Raw genomic sequence first — 20380 nt, forward strand, 5'->3', positions numbered from 1 at the left:
TATTTTTTTTTGTGTTAATGAACTTCCAGCTCTGCCGTATTCCCGAGAAATAAGTATCAAAAGTTCGAAATAAATCTTTCGGACTGAATAGAATTATTTAAAAGGTAATTGCCAAATAATCAAAAAATCTACTTTCACAGTAATTGGTGCTTTCGATTAAAGACTCTTAACTAGTTGGTTTTATTTTACAAAATGCCTCTATTTTTCATAATAAATTTTCTCATATTCGACTAGAAACTATAGAACTTAAGATTCGTGCTAAAAATAAAATCATAGATAGAAAAGCTACTTTTGCTAACAATGATTATTTGTTCCTATTTTACATTCAGTTTTCTTAAAAAGAAATTTTTTTTTTTTTGAGATACTTGTTCCTTCGATTCCTTGTCTCCCCACCTTCTCCCCTCCAAGATCATCTGATGATCTCAAATTCGAACTTGCAAAAAAAGATCCAATATCGAAAAATACATAAAGACATTACTGCAGATCACTATTCTGACTTATTTATAACACCTAGTCTTTTTCATTGTTTCTACAAATCATTCATATTCACAGTTGTTTATTATTCAATGACTTTCGTACTCATCAATTATCAAGGGTGGAGGGAGGGAATAAGAGATTAGAAATACCGACACTTGATGCAACTTACCGTCAATTGTTCCGAATCTCATGGCCGATACTCCATAGAATAAATCAACTTAGAAAAAGTATACACGAACGACACGACATAAAAACATAACACAACTAAACATAGAAAGTAGTTTCAAGAATAAAGTAGAAGAGAAAGATGTCCCCAGAATAAAATTAATACAAGTAGAATAGAAATTTTGTTTAGGTAAGTTGAACAAGTTTATTCAAGTCGAGAACTGAGTGAAATCAAATACCCAACATCAAATTAATAACTATTGCTCACCTACAGGCTAGATTAGCGTTCCGCTTTTCTTTTCTTCCTTTTTCGAATTTTTTGAGAAATAATCACTAGAGGTTCCTACATATTATTGCAATACCCCAGACAATCGCCCAGACCCATCCGACAAATGGTAACAATAATTGAAGAACTCCTGTGATAATATCCGATGCGTCATTATTTAGTATTCCAATAATAATCATTCCCAAACCAAAGATGATTATGTTCAATACTCCGAATAGTACATATTTACCTTTATCGTGTGGTGATGCAGTTGGTGTGGAAAATTTTTTGAGTCTTTCCCAAACTATTCTCAAAGCGTTTGACATTTTCAATCTTTAACCTGGAAAAAATAATAATAGTTTTTTGGTAATTTTTATAATTCAAAAACTGAGTAATAATATCCTGATTGTGGGGGAGTTCTTGGGTAGTAATTCATAGTTATTTAAAAACCGAGTGGATATTCCCGCCTATTTTATTGTGGAAATTTATCGTTATTTTCAAGCGCATTTTTTATCCTGGCAAGCATTTGAGGAAAAATTGTATGGAAAAATGCAAACTAATTTAACGAGTAAATTTAAATAGATGAAAGTGATAAACCTATACTAAAAAGTTTTTATGTTATTTTTCTTAATGGGGACATCTTTCTCAGCACATAAATCAGTATCCGAAAAATAGAGTCATTTTATCCGTGCTGTCAATTAAAAAATTTTGTATAATGTTATATAACCTTAAATGCACTATATTAAAATCCAAGAATTAAACTTAAACATTTGAAAATTAGTTCATGAATTTACTTCCGGTCAACCTGCATTCTGATGGTTTTTTTGTTTTATGGCTGCCTTCTGGATTCATATTTATCTTTTCTATTATCTTCTTGTGCGCATGTCTAACAGAGGCCTTCTCAAATTTATTTTCTCTTAAATGGTCCATTGGTCTAAGTTTATCTGATTTATTTTTAACTGAAGTTCCAAACATATGTGGGCCATCTGATCCGCTACAAAGAGTTTGTTGTTGAATATAATTAGGAGTTCTATAATTTGGAGCATTTAACATATTCATTCTGTAATCAGGTTTATTTTGATTTTTAGAGAGAAGGTAAGGAGTTCTTTCAGCATCACTATTTGTACTATCAGAAGGTGTACTCGTAGAAGCAAAGTCTTCATCGTGAGAAGTCTTTTTTAGGCTGGTAAGCTGTTTATTCTCAAAAGGTCTTTGGGTATCCAAATTCTGCTTAATACTCTCCAATTCACAATCAGTGTTGGGAATTTTGATACTAACTTTGTTTTTTAGGATCGAGTTTTTCAATTCAAGAATCCTAGAGGCAGCAGAGCTTACGCCCACTTCACTAACGCTAACTGCGTTAGAAACTGTTTCGTAGATAGAGTTTATTCCACTCATTAGCCTTTCGGATAGTTGTACATAATTTTCTTTTTTTAATTCACTTTCTTTTGATTTCCTTGAGCCTAGAGCGGAGCTTTGGGAACTTTGTCTATCTTTATTGGATATATGTATCAGCCCCGGATTAGTCCCTTGTCTCGCAAACTTGGCACCCCCACCAAACAATGATCCATCAAATCTAGTTGTTCTTGCTATGCTAACAACTCCTCTTGAAAATATATCCTTCTTTCTCGACTCGTACTCTGCTTGGCTCCGTTTTAGAGGGTCCGTCAATATATCATAAGCTTCAACTATATCCTTAAATTTTGCTTCGCATATTTGTCTATCATTTCCCATATTTTTGTCTGGATGCCACTTTATTGCTAATTTATGATAAGCCTTCTTAATTTCCCCATCATTATTCAAATCGGATATCTTCAAATTCAAAATTTCACAACACTCCTTTATTGATTTTTTTGGAGCATTCATTATTACAATTTTGGCAAAAAAAAAATCAAAATTACTTTAAGCTCTGGAATAATGAGCTAATTGATGGCCTTAATAATATTGAAAAAAAAAAAACTCCAGTATCAAGGCATTTGTATGAATTTTTTTTGAATCAACAATAAACCTTTTTTACTTACTATTATTGCCTAACTCAAGGCCACTCACCTAATTTCTTTTTATTTTTATATTATTTTTGTTTTTAGACGTGTGAACACGTACATGTAATTTGGGTGTGTGTAATATCTACACAAAGAACAAAAAAAAAGAATTATTAGTAAAAGCTAGACAAAACTAAAATCTGATTAATTCAACTCTCATATTATATTCAAAGGAAATTATAATATTAATTCAAATTTAAGGTAGAGATTTTTTTTTGAATTTATTTTTAACATTACTTTCTTATTTTGAGCGATGAGGGGTGGTGGGAAAAGACGAAAACCCAAAATTAATATAGCTTTGAGATTAAATTCGCTCGCCTATAATATCTGTATATAAGATTTGTCTCTAATACTCGAAAAAAATAGCTTTTAAGTAAGGTACCTATGAATGCACCTAGTACTGGTCCAAAACAAAAATAGTGTATTTAAAAGTTATATAGTACCAATAAAAATAATAATACTTGAATCATGTCGAAAACTTTATACAATGTGTTGTTATTGTTATTTTTCTTCTTTTCAGACTGTCTGTGTGGGGATATGATCTCAGCGATTATTGAAAGTGCTAATACAAGTGAAGCTAATGCTCCAAGAGTCGGAAAAGATACTGAGTTTGATATTAATAACAATAGGCCAAAGAACTTTAAACAAGGAAACAAGAGATGGTTTAAGGCAAAGAAAGACTTAATGAAATTCACTCCACAAAAAGGAATCGAACTTGGGAAAAAGATTGCTCGCAATGCTTCTATTGGAGTTATTTGGGTTTACGAGCCAGGACTTTTATTAGCAGAGGAATTGGTCTCCCCTTGTTTTGGCATAATAAGTTATTACCCAAATGTACAGGTTACTGTAATGAAGGGAGAAAGATTCTTGGGTATTATTTGTGATGCCAGAGATTATAAGCCAATTAATACTGACAGATTCAAATGGTATGTAGCTATAGGAAATGACCTTGCTTTTACTGCAAGATATTATGTTAAGGAGGGAGCATATATAAAGGAAGGTCAGGAGCTCGGTCATCTTTCGAGGCCAGCTAGATCTGTTGGAAGAGTTGCAATAAAGTCGAGAGCAAGATGCTCCGGAATAATTGTATTGTGTAAAACTGGTCCTGTTGAAACTGGAGAGGAGTTTCTGAGAATATCATGTGATGCTGCTCCAGGCACAGCTGATGTTAACAACAGTCTAGTTGATAAATCTCATACATCTCTTCTTGATCAATCAGACATGGGAAAGAGTATCCCAAAGCTTAGAGGTCTTGCTCAGATTTCCCCAGAAGAAGCCAATTATGACGGGAAACAGCTTAAACTTCCTCAAGTAATGAACTCTGGAGAAGATTCAGATATTTTAGATGACGAAAAATCCGAGTCTGAAGAAGAAGAACTTATTACCAAAAAAAATACAAAAGATTTTCAAAACACCAAGAAAGAAGAAAAGATAGGAATTCCTCTAGATAGTTCAAATACCCTTGATGAGAGCATTGCTTCGTCTAACTCTGATTTGAAAATCATCAACAAAGCAATCCAGCCACCCTCAGATGATAAGAAAGGTAAGAACTTTTTTGATCTTGATTTTGAAGAAGAGGAAGATGACGGAATCAATGATGATACTGAATATAAAAAAATGATTGATAATGAATTCAAAGAAAAGAATCAGAAAGAAAGTGAAAAGAGTGCTGATAAAGAGAAATTGGAGAAGGAAAGACTTGAAAGAGAGAGGTTAGAAAAGGAAAGACTCCAAAAGGAAATATTAGAAAAAGAAAGATTAAAGAAAGAAAAATTGGAAAAAGAAAGATTAGAAAAAGAGAGGTTAGAGAAGGCAGGTACAGAGAAGAAAGTTGTAGATACATCTCCATCAATCTTGGAATCTGCTGATTATCATGTTATTTTACAGAAACACAGGAGTAAAGAGGATAAATCTAAAAAACAGCCAGAAAAAAAGACCAAAGAAAAACAATACAACAAGATTGATTCTGTCAAAACAGGAGATGTATTAGATTTAGATGGTTTGAGTTCCAGCATAGTGAGCGAAGCCGAAATCAGCATTTTGGACTAGAAGTTAACAAACTGAACTAGTGGATATAAGAATCATAATATATCTACATATAGCTAGATACTGCTCGAAAAGAAAAAAAAATATATATATATATATATTATTAAATTATACTGGAAGTTAGTTCTCCAGTGTTTAAATAACATTTCCTCTTTATTGAAACGAGTTGTCATTCTCTTGCTTTGAGGAATAATTTAACAATAAAAAAAATATTATTAGTTTGATGTAGCAGACTTAATGTGTCATTTATTATTCTTTATTCTCAATTCGATCGTACTGGCTAACTTTTTCTGGCTTTGGATTTGAATCTTTTTCATGGAAAAGGGCATCATCACAAGCCTTTATTAACAGATTCCTTATTGAACGATACCTTTCAGTACTTTCATAATAGGTTTCTGCTTTAAGCTTGAAAAAAGTTATAAGAGCTTCTGCACATTCTATAATTGATTGTTTTCCAAGGATTACATCACAATAATCTGATAAACTAATCCTCTGGGTAATATGTTTGATTTGAGGAATATTTTCAACAGAAGTTTTTAATTGAATAGCTTTTTCCCTAAGATTTTGTGATAATAAGCTACAAACGCCACTTCTGGTTCTAAGTAGTCTAATAAACTCCTTTCTTTCTTTAGATGGCTCAACTTTTATAGGTTTCTTTGCTGACTTTAAAACAGTATATTGAGAATAGGCTCTGTCGTTATAAACATCCCACTGGCCAATGCTATATCCCACTTCTTTGCATATTTGACGGAATTTTTGTCTGAACATCTTAAAAAAAAGGCTCCACTGGCCATGAAATCTTGCCAATAGATCAAGAAATATTCTCTCACAGTCCCCACTTCCACGATAAGTATTCAAAAGATAAATCCCCTCACAAATATGTTGTTGGGTCCATCCAGAGCCTACCTTGTTTCCAGAATATCCCTGATTACTAGAAGATCCATCTGATCCGATTCCTCCAAGTACGCTAACTAAGTCAACTTGAACCATTCTATACATATTATTAGCTTTTGTCATATTATCAGGATCCCTTGAAGCAATTACCCTACACCAATTAACATTTGTCCTCTCGTTCTGATGAGCTTTCGGTAATCCTTTATACTTAGATCCAGAAATTCGTCTAATTGTATTAAACTGTTGTTCTGGTCTCATTGTAGGTATTGGAATTGATAATATGAGTTCTTCTGAAGGATGTTCGTACATGTAAAGCTCCTCATCTCTTATCAAAGGTGCAGGCTCTCCAAATTTAAAATCTGGAGCTGAAGCTTTAACTCCAGTCTCTTTTCTGGAGTCAGAAACACCAAATCCCATCAAATCAGTTTTTTCAGCTAAGTTTGGCAAACTTTCGCTTTTTCTTACAGATTGTACTTTAGTTGCATCTGTAACTTGATCTTTCTCATCCTGCTTTTCCTCAGAGATATCTAAAAACGACTGAAATGACTCCGTAAGCTGTGAATCAGAACCAGCATTGGATAAACTGTCCATTAATTTGGATTGATCAAAATCCGGATCATCCCCTAGTTCTTTTACTAAACCATTATATATATTTTCATTAGCTATTGTAAGTATTACTTCCCTCGCAAATTTCACACAGAACAGAAGTAACAAGTATATTTTAATTTCCATATTCTAAACAAGTTTGTATTGGCATTGTTTAAAATGGCCTATTGAAATTTATCGTACGGTTTTGCCTTGTTAAACCCTTTTCAAAAAAATTTTACCAGACAGTGTTGGCGCGCAATTTCATAAAGATCTAGAAATATAGAAAATGCAATAATTCCAAATCACATTAAAAAAATTAACTATTCCATAACTGATACATCTAGGAACAAAATTCATTTAATTATCTAGATAACCTTACTATGTTATTGACCCTAATAATATCTTTGTTTTCAATACTAATATTGTTAATCAATTAGTCATTAAATAATTCAACAGATATTTAATTTAAATAGATATAAATTATTAAAAAAAAAAAAAAGATTAGTGTTCGTTACCAAGTCATCTGCGTTTTTTCCGAATTCATTCGTCCAATTTGCCATTAATCATTTGAAATTCTGAACAAACCAAATTTGACCATAGAATCACACCATCTGCTTCGAGATGCAAACTCTTCATGCTGTGAAATCCTGTATTTAGCATTTTTTAAGGCAAATAATCAGATAACCTGAAACTCCTTGCATTTTTGAATTGTAAGTGGTAAATAATTAGTGCTAGAGCTCTAAATTAAAAGTATTAGATATAAATGGAGTAAATCCGAAGAAAAAGAAAATCATATTCTAGTAGTAGTTCAAAAATTTTATATTTTTCACAAACTTTCACTCATCAAAATTTAATATTATAAGTTCCTAAAAGTACTGAAAAATTTATTTTACTATTTAATAGATAATAACCAACTCTCATGAAATCTGTCTCTTATTTTCCCGCCGCCTGTTTGTAAAAAATGACATGACCAATTCGTCAAGTAAATCTGAATAAATATTATCGTCAAATTCATAAAACTATTTAACTAGTAAAAATTCCCTGTATGAAATAACCAGAGAGGGAACACCTACAGATGAGGTTTATACCATTCTCTATTATATGGTTGTTTTACCTATTATTTAGGCCATGTTTAGGCTTAAAAGCAAGTTTTACCCATAAGTTGGCAATAGATAAATTCCTCGAATACTCAGGGTTTCAAAACTTTAAAACCATAGAGGATGACATTATTTGTACTAAATTGAAAGATATTAGTGAAGGAATCACTGATTCACTAAGAGAAGTGTCTCAACAAGAAGGTTTGAAATATACTCTTCAGAAATATAAGACAAAGATTAAACATATCGCAGAGGCTTTGTCTACAGAGATAAAAATCTCTTTAGATTCCCATTCAGATTTATCAAATAGTCTAAATGACAAGTTTCAAAAAATTAATATTCAAATTGTAAATGGTGACTTTAAATCAAAAGATGACAATATATATAGACAAAAGCTATTAAACCATTTAAATAGACAATCCCTTGATAAAAGCATCGAGCTTCTTAAAAAATCTGATAGAAATGATAAGGAAGAGTTGATCAATCAAGTAAGAAATTTACTACACTTAAGACATGAAAGTCAAAATAGTATTTTGAACAAAATAATCTTATTGCACAAGCTTGCTATTGAAATAGAACTCACTAAAATTGTTTACTTATATTCCAAGAATCAAACTAAATCACATGAGTTTGAAAACTTAATACAGAAATTTGTCAAAATGTTACGTTTGTTGGCAAGTTTTGAGCTATTTCTAAATGGTTGTTTCAAATTTCCTTACGAGATTTCTATTACCAAAATTATTAATTTAAGTAATAATTCTGATATTACAAATCTTGCAGATACTCGCTTCATTATTTATCCTAATTTGGAATTTGAACAAGAATTACGTGGTCTTTGTCTAATTAATAAAGATGAAGAAAATGTCTTAAGTACAGGCGAAGAATCTATTACACCTGAAACTGATGAACAAGAGCTCTTTACAGATTCATTAGAACCAGACAAATATCAATTAACTAATAAATCGGAAACGGTGAAGGAAGTAGAAACCAGTAATGAAAGCTTTTTGTTATTGAGTAATAGAGATAATCCTTCATCAAATCTAAGTACTCCTACAAGTGATAAACAAAACAAAGTTTATGATCAGATTTACAAAGACCATGTTAAGGTAGAAATCGATATAATTTCTCCCATATTAAGTGTTGAGCTAAATACATCACCTGAAATTCGAGATGATAAATTTAATAGCAATATTAATCAACACTCCATCACCAAAAAAACTGAAACACCTCAATATTCTATTGAAAAGAGTTTTGGGGCATTCAAGATTAATGATGAAGAAGTAAAGTCACACTTTAATAACAGACGTATAAAGCAGATGCATAAAAATACAGTCATAGAAAAAAGAAAAACTACTAAAGATTCAAAATTGGACTTAGTACAATCTAAGAAATGTTTCGAATCTCAATATGTTTGTTTACTAGTAAGACATTTGGAAGATGAGGAAATTGCGGAGCTAGATAAATATTTATTTCCTTATAGCGTTAAATTACCCCTAGAAAGAGATTCTAATTTAATTTGGTCCGTCTCAGAAAGCTTAGTTGATAATTTTGGTGCAAGAAAAAGACTAATTGAGCATGTCTCACAGAAAATAATTGATTTTACATTATCTATAGGTCGTTTAAACACAGATCCTTTAATGAATACTGGAATTCAAAGGAGTGATCAAGTTGGGTTTTACAGAGAAAAACATATTGACATTCTTTCAATTCTAATTGCTTTAAAAGAATTCCTAAATTCAAAAAACTCACAAGAAATTTCTACGGCTAGATTAAATTTTATTGATAAATTTGTACCTTTAACTAAACGTCCTTCAATCAAAAAATTCAAATTTTCTGAAAATTCAAAATCTAAAAATAAGATAATCGAAAATGATTTATTCGATCGTCAGACAAGCAGTAGATTCATGAAACTAAGAAGTTCATTTGATAGTGATAGTGAATCAAAATATAAATGTTCTTTGGAAAACGAATTACTATCACCACAAATGGATGAGGCGATAAATGAACCAAGTCTTCATGAACTATGTACCAGATTTATCACGACTCTATCAATTACTAAGTCAGTGAAGAGTTTTAATGATAATTCTTACAAATTTGCTCAAAAAGTTTGTTCGATGATTTTTGAACAACCTATCCACAATATCTTAAGTAGTCAAGATTATGCATGGCTTACAGGATTTACTCTAGTTCGAACAGTAAATTGTCTAATCAAGCAACAAAGCCTTCCTGAAGAAATCTTAATTGATCACAAAAATGCACTTAGAGCTCTAAATCATTCATTTTCACAGAAAGCTTACAATTTTCATCAGGCATGCACACAATCTTTAGTTTCTCAAAAAAGTACCGCTATTTATCGAAATAATGTTTCATTACATTTGATCAAACCTATAATGAAAATATCATGCGCAGAATATTTTGGAATTAGCGTATTTTTATACGAAAATTAGATCATCATTTTTAAGTATATTTTAACTTCATTTTATTTACAATAGGGATGTAAGACTTTGTCTTTTTTTTGTACATTTCTCATCGTTTTTAATATTTTTAATAATGTTGCGCCCGGTACCTAGATGGCTGGATGGCCGAGTGGACTAAGGCGCAGCATTCAGGTTGCTGTTTTCAGGGGTTCGAATCCCCTTCCAGTCACTTTTTCTCGCTAAAAAAGAAAATCATTTAATTGGGGAGATAGAAGAAAAACAATGGTGAATACGAATACGAATACGAATACGAATACGAATACGAATACGAACACGAATACTCATAGTTTACTTTGATAACAGATATCTAAACATCTAAAGTTTATCAAAAGCAGAGTATAAGCCAAGCAGACCATATGTTTGCGAACAAATAACTTTTAGAACTTCATTATTCTGAATTTTCCGAAAGATGTTTTGTTTAAATAAAAGCTGTTTTATCTGGATGAAACATTGCTCTGGCCTGTCCAAAGGATGTTTATTTCTGTTTCTTACAATAATTTCGCTAGTTTTTTCTAATACTTTATTATTCTCTGCAACTGAAAAGTGCTTTACAAGCAAGAAATTGAAGAAAACATTGTCTCTGTAGAATGCCTGCTTATCTGTATTATTGATTTCTTCATTAATGACAATTGTTTGCATTTCTGGGTCATTCTCTGAATAAAAGATGATCATGGACCCAATTTCCAATTTTAAATTAAAGATTGGGCTAGTCAGTTTTGGATCTAAATGATTAATAATTAAATTTAACATAAACCTGGTAAAGTCTGATTTATAATAGATTCTTTTTTTTTGAACATAGTCAAATCTGGCAAAGTATTGCTCAAAAACATATTGCATTGCAGCAAAATTAATGTAATTTTCAAAAAACAAACGTAATTTGAGAATTCCATTTTTACCATTGATGATTTGAACAACTTTCTCGAGGTTATGCTCTAAAGTTGAATAAATAAACAAATATTCATAGATCGCCAAGTATAATAGTTTTGTCTTTGTACGAGTAAAATACCTTTCGATTTTTTTATTTTCTGTTTGAATAAATCTATATGTCAGCATTTTTGCAATTTCGTGCAAAGGAGTCCCAGAAATGTCATATCTAATCTTTAAATTAATTTGATCTATAGTTTGAGTAGACCTAAGCAATTTTGATCTTGAGCGAGAACCGATTGCTTCTGGATCACTTGCTTCTTTAAGACTACGCATCTCGACCTTTCTATTGTTGATTTCCCTTTCTGTTTCTTTTAAGGCTTCCTTGAGTTCGGAGCTAGAAAGATCTCGTTCCTCTATAGAGTCATAGTTTAAAATCGATTCACCCTCACTTTTCAAAGCACCCAATATCTCATCAAAAATTGAAATCCTATCATTTATCTCAATTTCGAAGCCCACAGCACCATCTTTAGAATGAACAATTTCTGTTACGTTGAATCCGTCCAATTCATTAGAATTTTCAAATAATTGTTCAAAGTCATCTGGAATCGCAGATCTCAATTCATCAAATTTATTTTTCTTTTTTCCACAACAAGATGAGGTTTTTTCAGTTTCAGTATTATTTATTAACTTTTCAATTGCTTCCAAATTTGTCTCATAAGGTTCTTGAACACGAACCTCACAATTTTCCGAATCTTTATTGGAATCTCCTTGGTCAAGATCGAATGTTAGCTCAGATTCAGATTCTACTTTACTTTCCTGCATCAGCTTTCTCTTGGTTGGTTGGAATAGGTAGCTTTCGAGATTCAATTCAATACAATTATTTTTCAAAAATGCCACATTATTAACTTCTTTTTTTATGATATAATCAACAATTTCATCTTTGCATGAAAAGCATAACTTTTCTTTGTTTAATAAATTATTTATATCTTTCTTAATTTCCTCATCGCTCATAATAATCATAAAGTTGAAAGTTAAGCTTTCATGAGATACAAGTCTAAAATAAGTTTGATCTTCTTTGTGGGATACATGTTTTTCCAGTGAGACAACTATATTTTTGTAACTTTCTTTGAGATTTTCACCAGGTACTACACTTTTCTTGAAAATTGCAGTATCAGTACTAAGTGCACCAACATCTGAAAGTAATAAACCAAAAAATACACCAAATAAACCAAAAATAGAAAATGCAAACGCCTTAAACTCCATAACTAAAAATATATTCCCTTATTGTAATATTAATTCATGAACTTAAAAAAAAATAAGCAACTTATCAAAACAGTTGTGGGTATAGTAACATAAATAGGCGGGCAAGCAACTTGTGTGTCATTTGCCAAGTTCAAACCAAGATATCTAATAAAATAAATAGAATCGATAAACAACAAACACAAAATTAATAATCTAAAGTCTATGAGTAATAATAGGAGCAATAAAAAATGTAGAATTCCAAATATTTCAGTGAACAATTTAAGGAAATAAACTTTCAAATGCCCATATTCTTGACAATGTGGAACAAAATAATCAAATCACAAACTCTAAGAAAAAATACCAAAGAAAAAATGGGATTGCAGCAACATCAAAGACGATAAATTCTAATGAAACCAGCTGCTTTTCATAACAAATATTCTTTTGGATGCTGTTTTTCTTTATTTCATATTGTATCATTACATTCCAAACTGGTTTTGATTATTTAACAAAAATTGACCATAAAGTAAAGACTGATTATTGTTAACGCCTTGCAAAAAGACTGAGTTATCACTCAAGTTGTTTAAAATGGGTTGTCTAAAATGATGTTTTAAGGTATCCATAGTTATTGGTTGTCCCAAAGGAATCCCCCCATTATAATTAACACTAGATAAAGTTTGATAACCAGATTTTAGAATACTGTTATTGATAATCTGTTTGATTTGCTGGGAAATGGAAATAAATTCAGTCAGTTCACTTAAACTAAAACTATCCATTTTTTCACGCAATGTCAAATCTAGTAGATTTTTTATTGCTTTTTTACCGTCATCCTCAGCAGAAGATACATTATCGCTTAATGGCGATTCATTCGAAGCTTCATTGCTTATTGTCATAACTTTTTGAAGAACATTTATGTTGTTTGAGACTGTTGAGTGTATTTGGGATATGTCACAATTAAATTTAAAGGCATTCAATTTGCATGTGAGAGCTAATGCCAGTGATTCAACCTCACCAAATTCCATCGAACCAAAAAATTTCTCCACATATCCATCAAGGCACAATTTCCAGCCTTTGTTGCGATTATCGTAGTAAATCCCCTTCCACAAGCTTTCAGAATCAGATAGGGCATTACTTATGATATCTTTGAGCATTAACTGTGAGTCATTGTTGTAAGAAACAACTCCTATACTCGGATTAACAATCGGAGTAGAAGGGACAATATTTGGAGAGTTTACATAAGTTGCAAAACTCGATCCATATTGCTGAGCTGACGTTTGGGGAGCAGCTACTTTAGAGAAACAATGTATTGGAAGTCCCGTTCCTTGTAAGTTAACTGCGTTCCTCACATTCATCATAGTATTTGCAAATAAATTATTCGCAATTATTTGATTTACAAGAATGTTATTAAGAATGTTGTTAGTTATGTAATGCGAAAGTAATTGATTGCTGACATCTAAATCTCCCTGAGTGGAAAATGGGAATAGATTATTTAAATTTCCATTAAAAGAAGCGGAGTCAGTATTGAATGATTTAAGCGATCCATTAATGGAGTTGTTGCAAATTCTACTATTTGTACTAACATTTTTGAAAATATTGCCTCCACTTGCAGCAGAAATACTATTGTTGGCAATCTGACCTTCAAAGTTCTTTTGCCCAGATACTTGCCGTTCATTTAGCCCATTCTGATCGTCCTTTGAAAGTGCTTTAGATACTTGAATGTCGGACTTTCCATCTAATCTACGGGAAATTTCAAAATTCTTGGCTAATTTTGATTCATTACCAAAATTTCCAATGATATTAACTTGATAGAACCTAAGAGCCATTTCATACGACTTTTCAACTCCATACCTCTTTGCAGAGAAATACCTTGATATTTCGGTTTGTCTCTTACGAATACGTACCTGCCAACCGTGGTTTCTTCGGTCGTAGTATATTCCTTTGAGGGACATGTTGCGGAAACCATTGTTTGTAAGGCTAATTGCCTTGTCAAGGTCTTGTGCACTAACTCCTCCACTAGCACTACTACTGGCCCCTCCTCCCCCATGGGTGCTGCTTCCACTGGGTTTATGCTTACCAGCCTTTATGGCCCTTTCTCTTTTGGTTTGAGGGGGCTTCTGTACGGAACTATCGGATATAGTCGTTTTGACGACGCCCGTTAAATGTTTCTCATCGACAGCTTGGATTAACGATGAGCTAGTCTGGGAAGCAGGGAATGCATCCGACATAGAGGAAGAAATGGTGGACGTACCAGAACTAGGTAATTCTGTAAAATCCGCAGGATTTAGTTGTCCTTCAGACAAACCACCATTAGATCCAGAACAAATAAGCTCTACCTCATTAGATTTATTCTGATCTAACCTAAAATCAGAGCCTATAGAGTCAAGTAATTCTGCCAAGTTTGGATTGTTAGTTTGAACCTCGGGAGAGGTTTGATAAGGAATTCGGTTCGCGAAAGCTATCATCGAATGTTGGAGATACGGAATATTTGAGTTTAAAGCTACCGGAAGTTTATTCAAGGTTTGTTGTAAATACGGATTGAGATCGTCACTGAAGGATATATTTAGAGAGCTACCTGTATTAGCTGTCCTATCTGATGCAGCGAGCGATGATGTTGAACTTGATGAACTACTTGCTCCAGAATTAAAGTTTGGTAAATAGCCGTTGTAAAAATGTTGCATTCTCTGGAAATCCCATAAACTGCTAGTTCCCTTGTAATAACTAGGGCAAAATTTTGTTGAGAATCTTTAATCCTCCCCTAAATCCTTGAAATACTCTTGTAAATCTTCTTCAGGCCATAAAATCGTTGATTCATTAGAACCGTTGACTAACTCACAGTTTTGTAAAGATGAGCAACCCAGTCACACTTTACTTGGTGCCATACTCTTACTTATTATTCCAATTCTTTGATTTTTATCTATTATTGCAATTTTAAATCTTATCTTATCCTCCTCCAAGATCTTAACAAATTAATGATAAAATGTTAGGCGGGCTGTCTGGGTCTACATAAATGTCGAGTTATAAGTGTGAGGCATTTTTTTTTGGGGGGGATTTTCATGCTGTCCAAGTGATAATTTTAGCCCGCCTTGTAAAACCTGAGTTAAAGAAATTCCTCATAAAAAATTGTATGCCAGTTTACCATTAATTGCCGATAGGTAAATATCTTTTAGATACATTTAATTCTCTGATTCAGGAAATGCGGATCAGAGATCGATTGCTAATCTGTATAATCCCATTTCTACTTATTTTTGGAACTGGCCTATATAATAATAGAAGTATTTCTGATTTTGAGGTATTTTCGAGGCGATATTGGGACTTTACAAGGTAAGGAATTCAAAGAGAAGTTGCTTATTTTAATTTTAATAAAATTGATTCAATCAATTTACAGGTTTATCTCAAGTGAATTCAATTCTCCATATTACCACTTTCTAATCGGCTTAACTGTAATAATTAATAGAGGCTTAATAGGTGGAGATGAATTAGTTTCAAATATATTTGAATTTTTTGGTACAGAAAATATTTTAATTAAAGTGATCAAATTTTTGGCTGCATCTCCTCCCGGAACGCCTACTCTCACAATTCTGTTCTTAATACTAACTTTGTGTAAATTTTATTCAATTTGTGCAAATTCAACTGTTACCGGGCATTATGAAGGATTCAAATTTCAGAACAAGGACGTAATAATTGAAAATTTGGACTATGACTTAGGAAAGATTATAAAGGGAATTGTAAAGAACAAACAAAATAAGTCTCAGAATAGCGAAAATGAGGGAGTAACCAGGTTAGGAGGTTTTTCAGCAAAAGAAATTTTGGGACTAGAAAACTCTGTAAATACTCTTTCCCATATTTCCTCAGAAATAACTGAGTCACTCTACAACTTTATATCTGCATTTCATGTCGATCAGACAGATTTCCCTGATTCAAATGAACTTTCTAATTTTAAATCGGAAACTTTTGAAAACAAACTCCAGAGCGATTTAATTGCTAGACAAAATGGCGACACAAATCATGACTATAATAATCAATTACAATCTCCATGTCCATCTTCAGTCGATTTTCCAGTACAAAACTCACAAAACATAGTCTCCTACGCAAATGATTCATTTTCTACACACAATAATGGAAAATTGTTTGAGAAACATGCCCAAAATGGAGGTTTTCTGGATGAGCATAGCCACCAGGGTAAGTTCAGCTCTGAAGTACTACAGACACAGTCATCCGGAAATGAGTTCAATATTCCAACACAAACGATCAACAGTACTGAAGTTAACAAAACACTAAGCAATCCGGAACTATATATAGATCACACATTTTTACAAGACATAAATACTTTTGACATAAACCGCATTGAATATAGTGGAGGAGACCTAAATACGAGCACAACGTATGAATTCAATTCTAACATTTATTCGAGCTTAATATAATTTTAAGTCTCCGAATGCGAGAGTAACTATATTTTTAGATAAGCAACATTTATAGATTTGTTAATTAATATAATTGAGAAAATTAATTCTGTGTAGATTCACTATTGCAAATAACCCAAAATTATTTTTCTTTTGGCTTGCACACAGGTGTACTAATTGCGGAGGTCTGGACACCATTTTGATTATCCACATCGTTAATATTTGAATCAGGAGCAAACGAAGAGTTGAGTGTGCCAATTTTACTTAAATTTTTATCTGCTATAAAACTGTGGGTATTATTAAACTGCTGAGTAGGTAAGAAAGATGACCAGAACATTGGAAATAAGGCACTTCCGATATTTGAAGTGAATCCAAAATTTGTGCTGTCTATTCCACCATATCCAATAAGGTTAGAATTATTAGCCTCATTAGGAAATATGGAAGATTCCGGATGAATACTACCACAGCCTGAATTTAAAGCAGTTTCTGTATTACCATCTTGAAGGAGTCGAATGAATAAAGGAAGATCATTTTTTGTTTTGTCAGATGTGTTTTGAATACTGGAAGGTGGATGCATAAAACCAAGTCCTTTGGAAGATGCCAATCCATTTTCTGATAAACTGCCATTATTAACACACGCAGCATCTAGTGCAGATCTTAGTGCAGCCGAAAACATATCCTGATTAAGAAACTTAATACAGGATATTGCGTGTAAAATCTCCGTCTGAAGTTTAGTATTAAGTGATCGAAAGTTAAGGAGTAGGGAAAGCTCTAGAGAATCCTTAGCAAAGTTTGAGTTAGTGCTAGAGCAAGGGACCTGATTTTGAGAAAAAATGGAATTTTGATCAAATGCTTGTCCTGGGTTGATTAAACTGCTTCCATTAATTATAACTGGGCTCGCGGAATTTCCGACTATTTGCCCATTCTCTAAACCTGGAACAACTTTTGTATCTTTGTTCACTTGTTTCAAAATCTGGTTCCCAAAAGGAGCTAAGCCCGGATAGGCTTGAGTAAGCTTCTTAAAATCCGTGTCTTTGCTCGATTCTAGCAAATGACCAACATCTTTTATACTTTGACTAGTTTTTAGGTGCTTCTCAATTTCTTTAGGATGTTTTTGTTCATTAGGAGAGCCTCCCATATTATTCAAGTCAGCCATAGATGAATGAAAGGGGTAATCTTTCCTGATGTCTTCTGTTGCGAGAGATTCAGTGTGATCTTCAAATAGGGCCATTCCTATTGGTAGGTCGGATCCATCTTTTTGTAAATGCACTGTGTGGAGTTTAATGAGTTTAGACAAGTGGGTGGAGTTTATCAGGATCTGATGACGACTGTTAAATGCATTGGTTCTCATTCTAGCAGAGTAGAATTGTTTCCATTGTGAGTCGGGCTTATTTGACTTGGCATATAAAATATAGAAACCATTATACTTAAGGTCAAAACCATTTTCAGTAATATAAGTAAAATCCTGAATGTCAGAAACACTTAAATTTCGCCACTTCATAACCAGTCGTGAAAGAGGATCACTCCCACCTCCTCTATATCCTCCCCCGACTTTGTTCCCATCATAGTTTAGAGGGGTGACTATATAAATGTTTCGTGTTCTATTTACTATTGGTGGAGCATGGGGAGTTTTAGAGCATCCCAATAGGTCTCTAGATATACTCGATTTAGACAAAACTACTTTATCCGAGTCTACAGGTTGCCAATCACCTACATGGCAATTTAGCAGTGGAATACGGTATTGGACCTTCTCATTTTGCGGAATTTCAAGAGTGTTACTTTCATAAAGATGTACTAAAAGTCTTGCAGCCGAAATAAGACCCACAAGTTTTATTTGGTTAGACGACCCAATAATTAATCTCCTGTAAATAGAGTCTGTTAGCCTCTGGAAAAACGGCCTTTCAGTAAAAATCTGGCTCCGATCCGAAGCATTTTCATCAATCCTCGAGGCATTTTCAACTTTGCGTAATTTAATTCCAGAATCTGAGTTTTGTTTCTTCTTTCTAATTGAAAGAGCTTTAACAACCATCTCGTCAGCAAAACCAATGTCACTATTCGCATTTTCCTTACTAAACTCAGTTTCCAAGATCTTCTCATTCATCCTAATCGCTAATTCCGATTTGGATGCTTTTGGATTTTTTCCTGAATTATCTAGGATGTTTTTCTCCAATATTTCATTGCATTTACTTTCTAATATTCTGTCGTCTGGACTTGGAGCTTTCTGCTCCGTATCCAATCCTATTCTATTCGCAGATTCATTTCTCATATTATCAACATTGATACAAGCCTACTCAATTGCTGATATATTACTTGAAATGAATCATGAAAATATAAAGTAGCCTTATTATCGTGTACTATTCATATAAGGAGATTTCCCAAAGCTTTACAAGTAAAGCCTTCTGAGATACCTCTTAAATTGAAGTATCTATAACAAATTTGTTTTTAAAAAAGTAGATTCCAAAATTATTAGGTGCACACGATTCATTTCAAATTATCATTAAAGTTGCCACGACATTGCAACATATTCCATCTTAACCTTTGTAGTTTGTATTAACTAAATTAATTATAAATTATTTAAATGCGCCCCGTCTTGTTGAATATTAGCTAATATTATTAATGATAGGTTTTATGTATTACTATTGAAATATTTATGTTATATATTTTAAGACGCAAAGGCTAAAAAGCATGATTTATCGATTAAATACATTAATCTGCTGAGGGGCGAAGTATGGCGCCTAATCTATTTTTTAATTCAGTCTTAACTGCATGTAATAACATAATTAGAATTAATGAAATTTTCTATTGAGGTAATTTCTAAATTCAGATACTAACGTAATTCTGTAGTTTGTAATTTGTACTAAATTGTGTGAGCTCTACACTTTAGGTATTAAAAGTTTGCTCGAAGTTCAAATTATGTATTTGCCAATTATTTGTCGAAAATAATATCTCCACGGATGGGGTCATGTTCTTGTATCATCTCCTCAACCACTATTTCTGGAGTATCCAGATCCTCCTCAGGCATAAAACTTTGCCAGTGGGTTGATACAATGCCATAACCCAACATTAGAAATGATAAAGGTTCTTCTTGTTCTGATTTGTAAATTAATGACAAAAGAGACTTTGATATCCATGAATCTTCTTCACCATAAAAAATTGATCTGTTTACTACGAGTTTATCATAGTCAAAGTAGTACAATTCTAGCAGCGTTGTAGAATCTAATACTCCATTGAACGAAGTATATAATTCAGATTTTACCTCATAAGATGAATGTGCAGGTATTCCTACAGCCCTTGCGGTCTCTGCAAAAGGCTTAAATGGAAACCTTCTTAGTTTTTCTTCTGAAATGTGGGACAATTCTTTTTTTTCTGAAACCTTTTCCACCTTTGGCTCACCAATCACTTGTTTTTCAGAATACTTTTCTTTTAATTCTACTTTTTCTTTCGGTTCATCAACCATCTGTTCCCGGATTATATCTGGGCTCTCTATCTTTATTTCTTTTTGCTCAGGCACTACATCAACTGTATATGGAAGGCTTTCAAGATTTGATTCGCTTTCTAAAGATAAAACTTCACTTTTGTGTAACTCAGAAACTTTAACAGACTTAATTCCGTTCGCTATTTCCATCAAGTTCTTGTAGTTTTGTTCAGGTGTTGGGATGATAAATCCAACTTCTGAGCCTGAGCCCATCTAATTAAAAAAAGTGAAAATGATTAGTTTAGTTAACCTCAATTCTCAATATTTAATTTCGAACTGGATATTTTGTTCGCCAAACTTACGCATTCCAAACTAAATAAAAGAATTCCAAGTGTTTGGATTAATAAA

General features: G+C 32.6%; 10 protein-coding genes across 10 annotated transcripts; 3 read left to right on the plus strand and 7 right to left on the minus strand.

The window, feature by feature from the left end:
- Positions 1–975: 975 nt before the first annotated feature.
- Positions 976–1233, minus strand: ELE39_002466 (transmembrane; the record flags this gene model as incomplete). Its single annotated transcript, XM_067345316.1, has 1 exon — positions 976–1233. The coding sequence occupies one exon, from the start codon at positions 1231–1233 to the stop codon at positions 976–978; it is 258 nt and encodes an 85-aa protein (XP_067202084.1).
- Positions 1234–1684: 451 nt separating this feature from the next.
- ELE39_002477 (hsp40) lies at positions 1685–2773 on the minus strand (the record flags this gene model as incomplete). Its single annotated transcript, XM_067345327.1, has 1 exon — positions 1685–2773. One exon carries the CDS (start codon positions 2771–2773, stop codon positions 1685–1687), a length of 1089 nt encoding a protein of 362 aa, XP_067202095.1.
- A 713-nt stretch (positions 2774–3486) lies between these two features.
- On the plus strand, positions 3487–4998 carry ELE39_002488 (signal peptide-containing; the record flags this gene model as incomplete). Its single annotated transcript, XM_067345338.1, has 1 exon — positions 3487–4998. One exon carries the CDS (start codon positions 3487–3489, stop codon positions 4996–4998), a length of 1512 nt encoding a protein of 503 aa, XP_067202106.1.
- A 246-nt stretch (positions 4999–5244) lies between these two features.
- On the minus strand, positions 5245–6621 carry ELE39_002499 (signal peptide-containing; the record flags this gene model as incomplete). Its single annotated transcript, XM_067345349.1, has 1 exon — positions 5245–6621. The coding sequence occupies one exon, from the start codon at positions 6619–6621 to the stop codon at positions 5245–5247; it is 1377 nt and encodes a 458-aa protein (XP_067202117.1).
- A 931-nt stretch (positions 6622–7552) lies between these two features.
- ELE39_002510 (uncharacterized protein) lies at positions 7553–10021 on the plus strand (the record flags this gene model as incomplete). The annotated part of the gene is made up of 1 exon (XM_067345360.1): positions 7553–10021. The coding sequence occupies one exon, from the start codon at positions 7553–7555 to the stop codon at positions 10019–10021; it is 2469 nt and encodes an 822-aa protein (XP_067202128.1).
- Positions 10022–10366: 345 nt separating this feature from the next.
- ELE39_002521 (uncharacterized protein) lies at positions 10367–12181 on the minus strand (the record flags this gene model as incomplete). Its single annotated transcript, XM_067345371.1, has 1 exon — positions 10367–12181. One exon carries the CDS (start codon positions 12179–12181, stop codon positions 10367–10369), a length of 1815 nt encoding a protein of 604 aa, XP_067202139.1.
- A 455-nt stretch (positions 12182–12636) lies between these two features.
- ELE39_002529 (AP2 domain-containing) lies at positions 12637–14835 on the minus strand (the record flags this gene model as incomplete). Its single annotated transcript, XM_067345379.1, has 1 exon — positions 12637–14835. One exon carries the CDS (start codon positions 14833–14835, stop codon positions 12637–12639), a length of 2199 nt encoding a protein of 732 aa, XP_067202147.1.
- A 515-nt stretch (positions 14836–15350) lies between these two features.
- On the plus strand, positions 15351–16578 carry ELE39_002530 (uncharacterized protein; the record flags this gene model as incomplete). The annotated part of the gene is made up of 2 exons (XM_067345380.1): positions 15351–15478; positions 15543–16578. 2 exons carry the CDS (start codon positions 15351–15353, stop codon positions 16576–16578), a joined length of 1164 nt encoding a protein of 387 aa, XP_067202148.1.
- Positions 16579–16699: 121 nt separating this feature from the next.
- ELE39_002532 (uncharacterized protein) lies at positions 16700–18823 on the minus strand (the record flags this gene model as incomplete). The annotated part of the gene is made up of 1 exon (XM_067345382.1): positions 16700–18823. The coding sequence occupies one exon, from the start codon at positions 18821–18823 to the stop codon at positions 16700–16702; it is 2124 nt and encodes a 707-aa protein (XP_067202150.1).
- A 660-nt stretch (positions 18824–19483) lies between these two features.
- Positions 19484–20245, minus strand: ELE39_002533 (uncharacterized protein; the record flags this gene model as incomplete). Its single annotated transcript, XM_067345383.1, has 1 exon — positions 19484–20245. The coding sequence occupies one exon, from the start codon at positions 20243–20245 to the stop codon at positions 19484–19486; it is 762 nt and encodes a 253-aa protein (XP_067202151.1).
- Between the last annotated feature and the right edge of the window lie 135 nt (positions 20246–20380).

This window comes from Cryptosporidium sp. chipmunk genotype I (genome assembly GCF_004936735.1).
Source record: "Cryptosporidium sp. chipmunk genotype I strain 37763 chromosome Unknown contig_26, whole genome shotgun sequence".
Classification (NCBI taxonomy): Eukaryota; Apicomplexa; class Conoidasida; order Eucoccidiorida; family Cryptosporidiidae; genus Cryptosporidium; species Cryptosporidium sp. chipmunk genotype I.